The sequence below is a fragment of the Arvicola amphibius genome, chromosome 4 (genome assembly GCF_903992535.2).
Source record: "Arvicola amphibius chromosome 4, mArvAmp1.2, whole genome shotgun sequence".
Lineage (NCBI taxonomy): Eukaryota > Metazoa > Chordata > Mammalia > Rodentia > Cricetidae > Arvicola > Arvicola amphibius.
Genome location: NC_052050.1, coordinates 35434841 through 35451702, shown reverse-complemented (window position 1 = coordinate 35451702; position 16862 = coordinate 35434841). Strand labels below are relative to the sequence as shown.

At 49.2% G+C, this 16862-nt stretch overlaps 1 protein-coding gene across 7 annotated transcripts in view; it reads left to right on the top strand.

Moving 5' to 3' along the window:
- The window catches only part of Bcas3 (BCAS3 microtubule associated cell migration factor), a 485118-nt gene that overhangs the window by 451963 nt on the left and 16293 nt on the right, over positions 1 to 16862 (top strand). For all 7 annotated transcript variants that reach the window (XM_042055034.1, XM_042055036.1, XM_042055035.1 and 4 more), the window contains one exon: positions 8595 to 8762. In XM_042055034.1, the coding sequence (XP_041910968.1) occupies positions 8595 to 8762 (168 nt within the window). The remainder of the gene's footprint in view (positions 1 to 8594; positions 8763 to 16862) is intronic.

Here is a 16862-nt window from a genome sequence, read left to right as displayed (position 1 = left end):
AATGCCTTAGATGGGAGTAACTCCCTTGTACTTGATATGGTGACAGCCACAGGTGGGTGAATTTGCCTAGAGTAACAAGAAAAGCTGTAGGAAGAGTTCTGGTTATAATGTCTTGGTTCGTAGTCTGCTCTAACTTCTGACATGTGCATTGTCCCCAGTGTCCTGTGTCCTGGTGACTGCTTTGCGTTAGACCACCGTGAAATGCTTAGTACCCCCCCTCCCCGTCACTGTTGAACAATTCCGCCCTTAATTTCCAATTGTTTAAGTCAGCCCCACCCCTACCCTGTATACTAACCAACTAGCCATCCATGGCAGGCTGCTCTGTGAGTCTCTGACCAGCAACTTGTCCTTTCTCGCCATGGCTCTAAGGGCCTTTGGTAAACAGGGAGATGTGTCACCATCGCTGAACCTGGCATCAGTGTCTCCTGACATTCAGTGTTAGCTCAGGGGTTTCTTTACCATGCTGTTTTTTTTTTCTTTCTTTTTTCTTAATTCACTTCCAAAGCTGGAAGAGTAGATCTTTTCAAAATAGCCTCATGGCCATAACCCAAACTCCACAGCCAAGTGTCTGCATATGGGACTAACACGGATTACTCATTGTCATAAATCATGAAATAATCTGAGTGAAAATATATGTATGTTATGCATACATGCATGTGAGTCATAACAGATAGCTGGAGTCGGGACCCCCTTGCTATGGAGCACATCTGTCTGGGTATAGACCGTACTGCCATCTGTCATGTGCTGAATGGGTGGGTTCCGAGAAATGTGTCTGTCATCTGGCCATTTGTTGTATGAGCCTACTGTACAATCAAAATAGCACTTACAAGTCACTCATTGATGTTATCTTTCCCTGCCCCTTTTTTGTTTTTTGATTTTTGGTGTTTTTTTGTCTGGCACGATTTTGCTATATAATCCAGGCAGGGAACTCATTGTGATCCTCTAGTTCCAACTTCTCAAGTAGGGGGATTACAGGCATGCAGCTCTGGTGTCTCTTGGAATTAAGAGATACAATACACATAGGCTATGGGAGTCTGCTGCATGCAGAACCCATCATAGTTTTATAGTCAACTTTTTTAATAAGTAAAAGAAATATGCTCTCTAACGTAGCAATGATGTATAAAGTAGGAACAGCTGTTTATTATCACTACCAAGTATTATACTGCACATAATTATGAGTACTGTTTTTAACCATCCCCACCCCCTTGGCGTACATGGTACTGGGTTACATAAGGACATTTTCATACATGTATATAACAGTCCCACTCACCCCCTTTTCCTTTGAGACAGGGTCTATTCTGTAGCACTGATTGGCCAAGAAGTCATAGCAATCTTCCCGCTTCAGCCTCCTGAGTGCTGGTACTACAGGCATGAGCTTCCAGGCCTTGCTTGCACCATGCGTCTTTGTAACTGAAGGCATAGTGAATGTGTTTTTACTGACATCCCCATAGACTTGTATGTGGTGCGTTACCCTGTGAGGATGGTTGTGATGTTACTTAGTGGTGAGCTATGCAGTTCCACTAACTCATGGACCACCATCTTCTTTGTAGACCAAAACATTGTTGTGCAGTATACAAACAGAGTTATTTTGGGAATCAGCCTAAAGCATCAAGAGGAAAAGATGAAATCATCACATCCTCTCACCCTGCCTACCCTTCTAACATGAGTCAATCTGTTATAAGTTATATCGTAGGTGGAGTTTTTCATCAGGACCACTGGTCGGCTCTGTCCTGCCAGCTGCTCCCAAATAACCACACAGAGACTTACTATTAATTATAAATGCTCAGCCAATGGCTTAGGCTTATTACTAACTGGCTCTTACAACTTAAATTAACCCATGTGGTGGAACCTTTTCTCAGCATGGCATGTTCACCTTGCTTCTCTCCGCATCTCCTGGCAACTCCACCTTCTACCCTGTGTTCTCTTTTTGTCAGCAAGCCCCCATAACCTCTGCCTGTCCAGCTATAGGCCAGTCAGCTCTCTTATTAAACAATGAGAGTAGGTACATATTTACAGTGTTCAGACTGTTCCACACCATAACATACTACTGACATGTTAAAGATATGCTTGGGGACGCAACACAGCTAGTAGTCAAGGTTCTCTGGAGAAATGTTAGATAGGCAGGCAAGCAGAGACTTATTATAGGGATTTATTTATGATTATGGAATCTGGGGTGTCACATTGTTACCTAGGAAGTCTGCAAGTCCGAAGGCCTGAGGACCAGCCAGAGCCCAGAGGCTTGAAGACCAGGAACACCGAGTTCTAGGGGCAAGAGTAGACACTATCCCAACTCAGAAAGAGCACATGTTCCCTTCTTCCACTTTGTATTAGATTCGGGCCCTTGGTGGGATTGTGCCCACACACATTGGTGAGGGAGGGACATTGTGCTCCTGTCTCACAGCATCCTGGTCAGGCTAACACACAAAGCTGACCAGTGTGCCTGGTTAAGCTAACGTCCTCAGCCGTGCTCACAATAACCAGCCTGCAGCATGGAGAAAGACGTACTCCCCACAGCACAGCTCAATTCAGAGATATTTGTCTGGTGAGTGAGGCAAGGAGGCTCCCAGGGCTCCCTGCCTAGGCCCTTGGTCATCATGGCATCTTTGTTAGTGTGAACTCACCTGGAGGGGTTTATTCCAGATTCTGCATTTGGTGTGCGGCCTTTGTTTCTGGTGGCTAGAATCTTTCCCTAGGAGGTTTTCAACAAACTTCAACCCTGGATGAATCTATCTGATGCAAATAACAAGAGCATGGTTAGATACAGTTGGCAAAAAGGAGCATCTCACCCACCCACCCACTTCTATCCAGGACCTCCTGGCCCCTTTGGCACGTGCTCCGCCCATTCCCCAAGCTGCCAGCATTCCGGATGCCACAGCATACCTTTATCGGGTTTGTGAAACCCAGGAACCTGGGAAGAGTCACCTGCAGAGGTGCCAAGTTAGGAATCAGGATTCTGGACACTCCCAGGGCCACCCCGGGGCCCCACAGGCTTGGCTCTGTCCAGACCCCAGAGTCTTCACCTCATAACTGCACTGAAGCAGTAGAGGGACACCGCGGCCGCTTTCTGCCGCACCTGCCATCTTAATCCTTCCTCCTCCCTTTTAATCTCAGTTCTATTTTCTGCCTGTCCTGACCCTAGATGCTCAGGCTCTGGCACTCAGTCCAGAGGCTGCTGACTGAAGTAACTGTCACCTTTCTCAGGTGACCGTGATCAGTCGGTTTACAAGTCTGTTGGCGTGAGCATGACTGTTAGAATCCTGGACTCCTTCAACCCCAGGCGTATCCAAGTCCTCAGGATCTTCCAAATCACCTGGAAGGGCAGCGCCTGTGAACAGCATGGGGTGTGGATGGGGTGATCTGCAGGGCCCCCAGATTAACCTGAGTCCATGTGCTTCGGTCCATCCCTAAACACACTGAAGTTGCTTGTATAATTTTCTATACGTAAACATACTGTTTTTTTTCCCCAGTGCTGGAGATCAAACCCTTATGTAGGGTCTTATAGTTTATATCTGTTAGACAGACCTTCTACCACTGAGCCACAGCCACATCCCAGCCCTAGAGGTACATATCTTTCAACCTCTCTCTCTCTCTCTCCCTCCCTCCCCCCCTCCCTCTCTCTCTCTCTCTCTCTCCCTCTCTCTCTCTCCCTCCCTCCCTCCTTCCCTCCCGCCCCCCCCCCTCTCTCTCTGTGTGTGTGTGTGTGTGTGTGTGTGTGTTGAGAATTGAATGGGAAGACACCCTGCCTCTGAGCTGGACGCTCAGACCCAATCACACATTTTTCTTGGTAAACTCATAGCTTTCCCCTCCTGCGCTGCAAAGGATAAAATCACCGGCTACACTGTCAGAGCCTGGGGGTTTGTGTTTATTGCCCCTGGGGAAGTTTCCTCAGCAGATCAGACTTGGAGACTAACAGGGTAGGGGAGAACCCTAGAGGGAAGAGTTCCCAAAGCTAGACCAGTTAAAACCAGTCACCTCTTAGCCCTCTAGCTTAGGGGACGTCAGTAGCTGCTGCTCGCAGAGGTTTGTGGACTCAGCACGTTTCCCCTCATGCGCCTTCGTCAACCCTTAGAAGAGGCTTGACTCATATCAGAGTGGACGCTAATCAATATTTGATGAATGTGTGAGTCAGATGGAACAGCTGGCATGAGACGACCTCGTAAACGTCCTCAGCAGCAGGCCCTGGTTGCCAAGCACGTGTACCCTGAGCTCTGCAAATAGCCTGCTCTAGGTGAGCATTTTCTGCTCCCCTGAAACAGTCCTGGCTCCATAATGGGACACAAACATCCCCTGTCCAAGGGAGTGTCTCTGGGCCAGTCAAACGAAGCATAGCTATTCCGTCAACACTGACAAGATAGGCAGTTTCCTAAGTGCCAGAAGTGACCTCATCCTCTTCACCCAGCACCTGCTGATCCCCGCGTTCCTGCTGCCCTGCTCTCACTCCGGCATGGGAGGCTCCTCAGACAAGGGCTGCCCAGGAAAGGGTATCAGAGTCTCTTCAGGGCCTCTGCTTAGCAGGGTGAGGGAGGCGGTTATCTCTCTGCATCTCAGGACAACCGAGAGGAACGGGGCCCCTTCTGGGCACTCGGGTTCTCCCATGGACTGCTTCTTAGCTGTGCCCATGCCAAGCGATTAATGCTGCTGGTCTGTGCTCTCCTGAGTTCATCAGGCAGGCAGGGTGAGGAGTCATGAGTATGATACTACAAGGATCGTGGGCTGGTCCAGGGTGGGCAGCCTTTTGAAAAGCACTGGTTGAAGTTGACAGGCATTCTCAACACACATTAGGGACGGTAGAGGTGATCTGTACCTCTACCTGCTCTCCACAGCAGGTGCCACTAAAGGAAGCATCATGGGCACTAACAGGGTGATGGGGAAGCTAACACTAATAATTAAGAGACACATTCCGCATCTGTCATTCACAGATTCCAGGTGTATCATTTGAGCATTCGGTGCTCCGGCTCCCCTCCGTGAAGGCCGTACCCGCACTAGGATCATTGTGATGGCTGAAATGTGTGGTGCCACCTCCAGGGGCGTTACGGTCGTCATCTAGATAGTTACTGTCATTATTATTGCTTGCAGTGCTGGGACTCAAACCCAGGGCCTCCCACATGCTGTGCAAAGACTCTCCCACTGAGCCATACCGCATGGTATTGCCATGTCCACAAACACACCTGTCATGTGCAGAGCACTAATGTGTCTCATGCGTTCTTTCATCTAGCTCAGTCCCCACAGTTGCTCTGGGCTTGCATGAGTTCTGGTGGGTGCAGGATCTAAGGCGCCTGCCTAGAACTAGCAGCTTGTAGCGGTCAAAGACTGTGTGTTTAGGCCGAGGTCGGTTTCCATTCCCAACTCCTAACGCCCACGCATGACTCTTTTCTCCTGCCTCTTTGCCCCTTCATATATTATGTACTAGCGGGTATGGTAACACATATCTAGAATTCCAACTTGTAGGAAGCTGAGTCAGGAAGGTTGCCATCGCAAGACCAGCCTGGGTTATATAGTAAGAGCCTATCCCAAAAACAAGACCGGAAATGTGCATATTCCTCTGGCTTTTACCCTCTGTGGACTGGGCCCTCCGCCTCACCCCCTTCTTGTTGTCTGTTCCACTTCTTCCCCAAACCCCTCTTGCTACAACTTTGTTCTGATTTTTTTTTCTGTCTCCCTGACTTGGCTTTAATTCTCATGTTCCTGCTTCCAATTCCCTGCCCTGACCTCTGAACACTTTATACCAACACCCTTTTAGTGACAGGTACCCTGCTCTTGTGACGTGAGAATGGCCACTCCATTCCCAGGCTTCTAGACTCTAAGATGAAGCTAAGTAAAGAGAGAAAAGGTGGCCACCTTCTCTTCTGCTGTCACTGAGCACAGGTGCTCCAGGCTGGCTCATTGGAGCAGTGGGGATGTGGCTCTGGATCCTTGTTGTGAGCTTAGGAGAGCAGAGACTGCTTGCCTGTCAGTCCCAGCATGACTAAGGAGGAAGAGATCTGCACGCTTAGCTCCTGTCCTTAGTGGATGTCTTGGGGACACACTCCTGGGAGCTGTCAACTGTGGCCCTGGCTTCTGCTAGTGCGTCGCTTTAGTTCAGCTTAGGTCCTTTAAGGATCAGGGACACTCATTACCCCACCCCTGAGTTCCAGCACCTGGCTCCCCAAAGCCCCATCCGAATCCCGCCCAATGGAAAGCCGCTCCCCACGCTGAGGTCCCACCTGATAAACTGATGGCAAGGACCACACTCTCAAGGCAGGCCCCTTCCTAGGGAGGTGCCTCTGTAGATGCTGCCCGCTCTCCCTGTGCAGGAATCTACCTCACAATTAGGTGAGAAATAAATCAAAGCCAAAGCTGCCTGATGAAATTCAGGAGCCAGCAGTGACCCTTGCCACACATATAAATCCCAGCCGGCCAGCCCGAGGCCTTTGTCTGGTCAGAGAGTTCAGGATTATCGGGCCCACTTTGCTGATGTATGAAGGCACCGGCTGTCGGAGTGTTTACTAAAGGTTATCACCTCCATGCTGGGGCCGTTATCACAGGCAGGGCCGCCCGCCGGGGCTGGGGCTCGCACCCTCTCTATTACCACCTGTCAGTGGCTGCGAGTGTGCACTGACACTGCCCAGTCCTGCCCACCGAGGAAAGATAGTTTCTGACGGCTGATCAAAGAGGAGAAACAAGACCTGATAAAGAGTGTGTGTTTCATGTACTTTTAACTTTGGGGAAACGTCGGCATTTGCATTTTTTTTTCCTGGTCTTCCTGGAGCTGGCAGGAACCAAGCCCCAATAAATGTAGTGGATTCAGTTACCTAATCGAGGGGGAAATGGTATGTGCTTAAAGCAACAGACCGTGACCATAATCTCTTTCTGAGAGGCTGGATGAAATAAGCTTTCTCCATGAACTTGCCGTAGAGTAAAATCAAGTCGCCTGAACTCAGACTTTGAAGTGGTCTTGCACATAACCATCTAATCTTAGCGTTCAGCGGAACGCAGTGTACTTTCTGGAACTCAGGAGCAGGTTTGCATTAAGAAAGGATCCTTGCTGAAGATGCTATCGCCCAGCTGTATCGCTCACATCCCTGAAACGGTACCCCGCACTTGCCCATGTCCCTGACGGCTGGGAGCCGCCAATCTGCAGTGAGGTAGAACGAGTTCCAGACCAAGGCATCAGCACATCTGAGTCCTGGCACCAAGTCTGTCACAGCCTGCTTTTAGTCTAAGCTCTTGACCTCGCTAAGCCGCAACTGTAAATGAGGCTGGGAATAAGTTCTAGGATACAGTGGCTTAGGAAGCTTTTTTGTTTTTAAGCTTAGACAACGTAACCCCTTCTTTCTAATCTTTGTGGTGGTGGTGTGTGCGTGCACGCTTACATATGTGCCATAGTGTGTAAAAGAAAGTCAGAACACAATCTTGAGTGTCCGTTCTTCACCTTCCACCTTTCTTGAGATAAGATCTCTTTATTGTTCACCACTGTTTGGACCAGGCTAGCCCCACCCACGAGCTTCTAGGGACTCTCCTGTCTCTGTCTCTCATCTCACCATAGGAACACTGGGATTAAAGGTGTTTCTGCTGCTGCCCCCAGCTGTCCCTGGGTTCTGGAGATCCAAACTTAGGTCATCATGCACACGTTCAAGGACTTTTGTCACTGAGCCATCTCCCCAGGCTGCCTTTTATTTTAGACAGTGCCTCGTGTAGCCCAGGCTAGCCTCAAAGTCACCGCTGTAACTGAGGATGACCTTGGACTTATGATCCTCCTGTCTCTACCTCCCAAGTGTTAGGCTCACAGGCATGTACAATCGGGTTTCTTAATTTGTACCCACTCTATGTGTACCAGGAAAGCGTCCATCAGCTGAGCTACATCCCTCACCTGTAGCCACCCCTGAGGTCATAAGTGGAGAGTGATTATGTCAGAGGACACAGCAGGGTTGTTTGGGATGGACCTGAAAATGGGTTCCTTCCCTCTGCACGAGCTCTCAGAAGTCTCTGGAGACCCCTAAGAGACCTTTTAACTCCAGGTGCCTCAGCCACATAGCCGTCATTCCTGGAAGTATGCTCTCTGACCCAGGGGCATGAGCTATGTTCTCGGCCTCACGCACTCCTGTTCCTGAGCCACCCATCCTTCATCCTTCTGGTTAAAAGACTAAGCTGGCTCTGGGCATGCCAGGCCGTAGGTGGCAGGTAGACAGAGAATAGTCTGCCCTCTGAAGGCCTGGTTTCAACATCTTATGTGTAGCACCACTAATTAAAAACCCAGAGACAGACATGGGGGTCCAACCTGAAGATCAGAAAAGCAAAACAGCCAGCCATTGGCTCTTACCTCTACCTCATACTGAAATGGCAATCCTGCCTCCAGGAATCCTCAGTAGGAGACTGAGCTGAGATTTGTCTCCTCACGTTTTATATTTCTTTCTAGTGCTGGGATCAAAGGCGTGCACCACCACTACCCAGCCTATATAGCTAACTAGGGTGACTGAGGCTTTAAAGGTATGTGCCACCACTGCCTGGCCTGTATGGCTGACTAGTACGGCTGCTTTGCACTGACCTTCAGGCAAGGTTTATTTATTAAAACACAAGTAATATACCACTGTACTGACATCCCACATGTGTTGCAGGTACCTTCGACCGGAGCGTGACCCTGCTAGAGGTGTGTGGGAGCTGGCCTGAGGGCTTTGGGCTGCGACACATGTCCTCCATGGAGCACACAGAGGAGGGCCTCCGGGAACGGCTCGCAGATGCCATGGCCGAATCACCAAGCCGCGATGCTGTAGGATCTGGAACAGGTAAAGCTGTCGGCAGACTTCTAGCCTGACTTGGTTGTGATGGGCACTTCTGGGGTTGAGCTGGAGGAGAGAGGGCATGTTTTTAACCATTTGTTTCTGTGGTTTAGCACTCTGGGTGCTACTCATTCCAGAAGGCTCTGATACTAGAAAATCCTGTGGGAAGGAGGGTTCCCAGCAGAGCCGCCACTCCCCCTGGAGCAACACCCAAAAATACCCTGAAAAATACAGCTGTAGGCCTGGGGCTGTAGCTCAGCATTGGGGTCCTTGCCTGGCCTGCATGATCCCTAACTCTGCGAGAGAGAGACAGAGACAGAAAGACAGAGAAAGATAGACAGACAGACAGACAGACAGACAGTTATACTCAACAAAACACCTCAGGAGAAGGAAGACATAAGTAGTAGCATACCTTCCCTTCGGGTTCCAGGCTCTGGGGACTGGGACCTGCCAGCAAGCAGGCAGAGTAGTTCAGACAAACACCATACACCTTTTCTTTCATGTGCCTTTCACCCCAGACTAGTACCCTAGTACCTTTGAGAGTCCGGGAAGTCCAACGTGGCTTCCTGCATCCATATAGTAATCTTAAGACATCCTTTAGCTAGAAGTGAACCCTACCTCCATATAAGTGCATGTGTGCATGCGCGTGCGCACACACACACACACACACACACACACACACACACGTCATCCTATCTCCATTCTGCTATTACACAGGTTTCCTGTGCCTCTCCTATTTCTAAAACACTTCTCTCTCTCTCTCTCTCTCTCTCTCTCTCTCTCTCTCTCTCTCTCTCTCTCTCTCTCTCTCTCTCTCTCTCTCTCTCTCTCTCTCTCTGCTGTTACTGATGTTCCAGCCCTGTGTTAACACCCACCCAACAGGCCCTGTCCCTAGTTCGCTGAGGTCAATGAAATCAACAGATCCTGATCCCCAGGTTTCAGGCCTGCCTTCTCTATCTCTCCTGAGTCCTCGAGGAGCGTCACCTCCCATGTGACCTGTCCCATCCCTGCTCCACTCTACTGTAGAAGAGGAACCCAGTAGGGAGAAGCTTAGAATCCCTGGGGTGGTTGGGTCTGACATTGGCAACCCATCCCGCTGTTCTGTGGGTCCTGGGGCCTTCAGGTATTAGATTCAGCAGTGAGGTTCCCCATCCCTGCATTTCTGGGCTAGTTCTTCTGCTCCTCCACTAAGAGGGCAGAGATGTAGCACCTCTACAGCTTAGTGCCTCCTGCCTAGATAGTCATTGGCACCTGCAGAGGGCAGTGGATGGGTGGGAGGAGTTAAATTAGGTATAGGGAGACCCTGTCAGGCCCTAGATGGCAGCCGTCTCAGAGGCCTGGCCTAGTCTGACCCCCATTTCCCCTGCAAGGAAAGATGTGACCTTCAAAGCTGTAGCAGACTGTACCCCTTATCAGACATACACGTGTATAGACCGTCTGCATCCTCACATCCCAGATGTATAGAGAATTCATCCCAAAGCCTCTGCATCCAGATAGCAGCTCTTCCCCTTGCCAGATGCCAGTACAGTTTCCGTGGGAGCTAACCCAAGTGACAGATGCTTTCTGAACCATGGCTGTAGCACAGCCTTGCCCTGTACGTCAGGACCCCTGGGCAGCCGTGGTTCCTATGAACCAGAGTGTGTGTCCCTGAGCTCATCTCCTCCAGGGGCCTCCCTTTTCCGACGGCTGAGAGTCCCTGGAATGGCTTCATCTGCCACCACTGTCTTCAAAGCCTCAGGGCTACCTCAGCCTTGTCTGGTGGGCAGTTGGGCAGGGAGATTTAGCCACTGGCTTCAGCTTCTCCGGGAGTAACCTGAGCGTAGCTGGCAGTGATTCATCAGCCAAACAGCTGAGGGACTCGGGAGAGTTTGCCATCTTAATAAGCAGGCTTGTGAAATTAAAAAGAATTTAAAGAAAAAGAAAGAGGAAATTAAAATGGCATACCCCACAGGTCAAAAGCATAGATCCGCCCATACCCTTTTTTATTTCTCTCCAGCAGTAGGATTCCACTTTCTTCCTCAAATGGTCACCAAAAGAGATTCCATTGGTTTTCTTTCGTCTCTATTAGATGAATGGTTGTTTTTGTTTGTTTTGTTTTAATTTGCCTCCAATTTTTTAGGTCAGTAAGCAAATCAAATAAAAATGAACCAGTCCCCTTCCTTCTCTGTGGTGAATATGTCCCCCTGCTAGCACACAAAGACAGGCCTGGCTAGAGACGGCCAGGCAAGGACGGTGTCTATAGATGAGGATTTCCAGCAGGTCACGCTGCCAGTAACACCTCCCTCTTCTCTTCCCAACTCTCCTCCTCTTGGTGACACACAGATAGGGTGGGACTCTATTTGCCTCTGTTGGGCACTCTGGTGCTAGATAAGTCAGGGCCTCCCCCAGGCACCTTGATGCTGACGATCCTTATCAACTTGCTGCCCTAGCCACCACAGGACTTGCTCTCCAGACCCCTGACACAGAGGCCCTTGGATTGTGTTAACACTGTTAGTGGTGGGTTGGCTAGCGCTGGGTATATTAATTGTTTAACAACCAGCTCTCCAACAGGAAGCCCAGAACAGCCCTCCCCCCACACAAACAGTCCCCTGACTTGTGGCTATCGTGGTGTGAAAACTCCTATTATCACTATTTATTGCAAACTACCAGCTGGTCAGATAGGTCATTAGGTGCCTAAAAGCTTAGCAGGCTGGCTCCAGTGCCTCACAAGGAGGCACAGGACTGCAGGACAAATGAGCTTCACACAAGTAAGGAAAAAGCCTACCATTCAAAATGGGGAGGTGGGGAACCTTTGGATAGGCTGCCTACGTTAGATCTGTTACACCATAGATTGGCTCTGGTAAATAATAACATACCGTATTCTTGAAAACGGCTAGGCAGATAGATATTAAATGTCCTCACCACCAAAAAGACAAGGTAAGTATGTGGGGTAATGTGTGTTAATTAGCTCTGTTTAGCCATGCTTGTGTTAATTAGCCATTCTGCAATGTATATATATTTCCAGACATCATGATGTATATAATGGGAATATACATTTTTTTAAGTAAAAAAGAAAAAAAAACTTTTGGTTTTTTTGAAACAGGGTTTCTCTGTGTAGTCCTGGCTGGCCTAGAACTCACTCTGTAGACCAGGCTGGCCTCACACTCACAGAGACCCACCTGCCTCTGCCTCCTGGGTGTTGGGATTAAAGGTGTGCATCACCACCAACCAGCCAAGAAAATCATTTTTAACGGTACTCTAGTGACCTGCAACACTGCTCTCGCCAAGGAGCTGATGAGCTCTGATGAGCTATGCAAAACAGGTGGAGGAGGTAGCCTGTGCAAGTCTCTGGGTTTGGTCCTCAGAGCCAGACAAAGGAGAAAGAAACACAGAGTCCATCCCTGCTCTGTCAGCATCAGAACTTGACATTCTTCTTCCAGTGCTGGGGATTGAACCCAGAGCCTCACACACGCTAGGCAAGCTCTCTACCACTAAACTCCACCTCTTGCCCAGCACCCCAGTTTTAACATGCATATGTTAGGGCTGGAGAGATGGCTCAGCGGTAAGAGCATTGCCTGCTCTTCCAAAGGTCCTGAGTTCAATTCCCAGCAACCACATGGTGGCTCACAACCATCTGAAATGAGATCTGATGCCCTCTTCTGGCCTGCAGGCAGACACACAAGACAGAATATTGTATACATAATAAATAAATAAGTAAATAAATAAATAAATATTTTAACATGCATATGTTAAAGTTTGAGAAGATCTGTTTAGAATGTGGTGAGCTTGCAGTGCAGATGTTAGTTCAGCCCTCCGTGGTGGTGCTGGCCTGTCGGTCTGATTAGCTGGCGTGGGGTTTGCAGGTCCAGCTGTGATATAACTGGCCAAACCACTTTCTTTCTGATTGCCCAGAACCCCTTCCACCCTTTACCTCTCCATCATCCCTTGCCTCAGGCTCCATCCTGAGGTCCATTTAGCCCTGCTCTGGTGTTGCTGAAGTAAGCCACTTGCTCTTCCTTGAGCCTCTGTAGATAAGTGGTTCCCTGCCACTGGGCTGTGCTATGCAGTGGCTAGTGCCCCCTCTTTCGGTCTCACTTGGCACCTGTCTCTGCAGCAAACGCCAGTGCCTGGGACAGAGCCCAGCTTGTGGCAGATAGGCAGCACCTGTCTGCTGACTGAGGTCTGCACCCACCTGGGCACCATTTACCACGGTCTGTCTCCCTAGGTGCCTACTGTTTACTGAGGCCTGCAACTGCTAGCTGCCAGTTGTGTACTGGCTGAGGTCTGCCTGAGCTCTCCATAGCCCCTGCGTGTTGATGGGGTTTCCGGCCTTTCCCTTCTTTAAGAGACGCCCAGTTCCCTGATCCTGTCGCTGCTATTTAGTCCAGGTGTTCAGTCCCCATCTTGCTGTCAGCCACTTCCCTCCTGCAGCCTCCACCCCATTCCCCTGAAGCCTCCCACCATACCCGAGTCCCACACTGCCAGAGAATGGTTGTCATTTGAAATCCTGTCAGCTCCCCACTACCCACATCCTAGGCATCCTCTAGCCAAAGAGGAGTGCCTCCTGTCCCCATCCCCCCACTCTCCTCCCTGAAGTCATCACTAGACACCCCAGAACCTCCACCTGGGCCTGTGACCCCTCCCAGGGATGGCTTCATCCCTCTTCAGCTCCTGGTTCTGCTGCCTCTGACTGTCCTCTTCTCAAGGCTGTTCTCGTCTCCCTCAGCACAAGGCAATCTCTACTTCTGTAGCCTCAGTCAGTATGGGTAAATTGATAACCTCCAAACCAGCCTCACTCCTGATTTCCAGAACCATCTACCCAGTCACCTACTGATAAATCCACACTTCTAAGAACTCAGCCTTGGCCTCGGCAGTTCCTTCTCTAGGCACACCCCACTCGGGGTATACAAAGCCATCCTGGCTAGCTCACCCTCTCCAGACCCATCCCCACTGTTCTCGAGCTAATCAAGCTGGGTCCCTGGGATCCTTTTCTTTTTTAAAATAAACAAAATATTGACTTATCCCAATTGTTTTGTGTCTAGGTAAATATATAACTTAATACTCCCCCTAAAAGGAGGATTTAAATAAACAGTCGGGTACACATGGAGTCCATTTTAAACTTTCTAACTCTTCCAGTCACTAGTTCAGACTTCTCGTTCTTTCTTGCCTTCTCCGACACTTCACACCCAAAGCCCCAAGCCTGTGTATAGAAGTATTGTGGACTCCCAAGCAGCTCTCAAGGCCAAGAAGGACTGTCTTTGCTGGTGACATTCTAGTCTCCTCTCCACTCCATCCACCAGGGCCTCGCACTCTCTGCTGTAAATACATGCTATGCCCTGACCCTGTTTCCCAGATACTCGGGCTTTCACGGCACGGTGCCCCAGACGTGCATGCTAGCACTCTCTAGGCACACCGCTTTGATTTTATGATTCTTCAGTGATCTGTGGTTTGGAATTTGAAAACCAGGGCTGTAGTTGATCTGCTAGATCTGCTAGTGCCTGTCCATATATTAGTGACCCTGCATTCAAGGCTTTAAGATTGTTTTCAGTTAACTTTTTATCAAAAGGGCGGTGCTTCTTTTCCCCCTTCCTAACATGAGAAGCATATTTTGAACATCACATAGTTTGTAGATGGTCAGTTCATTAACAGAGGTCTATGATTTCATATGCTTTTCAAAAGACAACTTTATTAAGGTCTGTGTGCATGTGGGGAGCCCATGCATTGCTGCCAACCCTCAGTGTAGGGCTGTAGAAAGTAGAGTCTCCAGAAACGGCAGCTGAGGCTGGAGAGACGACTCAGTGCTTCGGAGTGCTGGATGCTCTTCCAAAGGACCCAGGTTCAATTCCCAGCACTCATACATGGCTCACAACCATCTGTGACTCTAGTTCCAGAGGATCCAATGCTCTCTTCTCATCTCTGCAGGTAACACACACACACACACACACACACACATACGGTATACAGACAGACACACATGCAGGGAAAACACCCATATATACAAAAAGAAATGTTTTTTTTTTTAAAGATTTATTTATTTTTATTATGTATACAACACTCTGCCTCGGTGTATGCCTGCACGCCAGAGGAGGGCGCCAGATCTCAGTACAGATGGTTGTGAGCCACCATGTGGTTGCTGGGAATTGAACTCAGGAGCTCTGGAAGAGCAGCCAGTGCTCTTAACCTCTGAGCCATCTCTCCAGCCCCCAAAAAGAAATGTTTTTAATTAATAAATAAAAACAAATGTTAGCTTTTATAAGGACTTGGTTAAATGTATTCACTAATCCTAGAAATTCAGTGTGTTGGAGCCTAATCCTGCCTTGAAGATTGGCAATTTTTAGCAAGATGTTGGTGTGCATGTCAAAACATTTCCAGAACTTAGAAGGTATAAGCAGGAAGAAGTTCAAGGTCGTCCCCTGCTAGTGAGTTCAAGGCCCACCTGGGCTACAGGAGATCTTGTCTCAAAAAAAGGTTGTGGGCTATAGAGGTGGCTCAGGTGGTTAACAGTGTGTGCTGTTCTTATATAGGATGCATGTTCAGTTCCCTGCACATACATGATGAATCATTTCCATATGTAATTCCCAGTTCCTGGGGATCCAGCACCCTCTTCCTGGCCTCTGTGTACACCAGCCATGTGTGTGGTGCACATACATGCATGCAGGCAACACTCATACACATGAGATAAAAATAAATAAAAAATCTTTTTTTAAAAAGTGGAACTGTTAGAATCCACCTCCCTCTGCCCCATACCTCAAATGAAAACAGTTACCACTCAGGAGAACGTTGTGCCCTGGAGAACTCTTTCCTTGCCAGACATGTAGGAGCCAGCAGCGTGTTGTATTGGCCCATCATGTTCCTTTGCCAGGTCTGTGATTTTCTCGTCTCTCTTTCTCTCTCTCTCCTCTTCTCTTCCTTTTCCCCCTTTTTAAAGGAAGAAGCAAATACTGGGACTCAAAGTTCAGAAGTTTCAGTGCATGGTCTCATGGCTCTGTCATTTCTAGTCCGCGGTGAAGCGGAGCAAGGAACAAGGGTGCTCTCCTTGTGGTAGGTGGGGCAGGGAGAGCCAGTGCTGGGTTTGGAGATCAGGCTCAGTGGACCAAGTGTTTGTCTTGATCTGCATGATGCAGATCCCCAGAACCCATGTAAATGCTAGGTGGTCATGGCGGGCTACCCATAATTCCAGCACCGGAAAGGAGCATAGACAAGGGAACGCAGAAGCAAGCTTGCTAGCAAGACTAGTCATATTGAGAGCCCCTGCCTCACAGAATAAATAGTGACTTAGACTCCTGACATCTGTCTTGGGCCTCCATGAGCATGTGCACACACATGTGCCTACACACATACAGCCATGCATGCATGCATGCATACCACACACACACACACATAAACATGTAAGAAAAACAAGAGAGATGACACTGAGATGTGTCTAAGTGAAGGTTGTGCCCTTTCCAAGGCTAGGACGGCTCATCACCCCACAGGCCACATGCACTACCATGCCCGGCCCAGCTGCTCTGAGGACTAACGCGATCTTCCTGTCTCCTCTGCCGTCTGTCCCTCTGAATTTTAGTGATGTTGACTCCAGGTACCTTGGGAAAGGTTCCCATCTTCATCTTCTTCATTAAAAACTTCTTACATTTCTTTATTTTTTATTTAATGTGTGGGGCGCACGTAGAGGGCAGTGGACAACTTGCAGAAGTCGGCTCTCTCCTTCCACCATCCGGGTTCCCGGGATTGAACCCAGATCTCAGGTTGTTCAATCCTTGTCGGCAGGTGCCTTCAGCCGCTGAGTCTCTCCAGCCTTCTTTTTGGTCTCCTGAGAATGATAATATCCCTCCTCCCGATGATACCCAGTGTAGCAGCTACCCAACGTCTCCACAGTCTTTCCTCACCTTCCTTGTCCATCTCTTCATCCTCCTGGCTTCCCTTCTCCAGATGGACGAGTATGATCCACCCAAACCAGTTCTCTAGGCTGGGTCTCGCTCTCTCACCAAGGACTCTGAGCATCTCTGGCTCAGAGATGCCTGTTGTTTCCCCTCACTAACAGGTTCCCTGGAAAATGCCACCATCATCGAGTTAATTTAGCCAGGTGTCAGGACCTTCTCTGCTTTGTCTGTGTGGACCCTGGGTTTT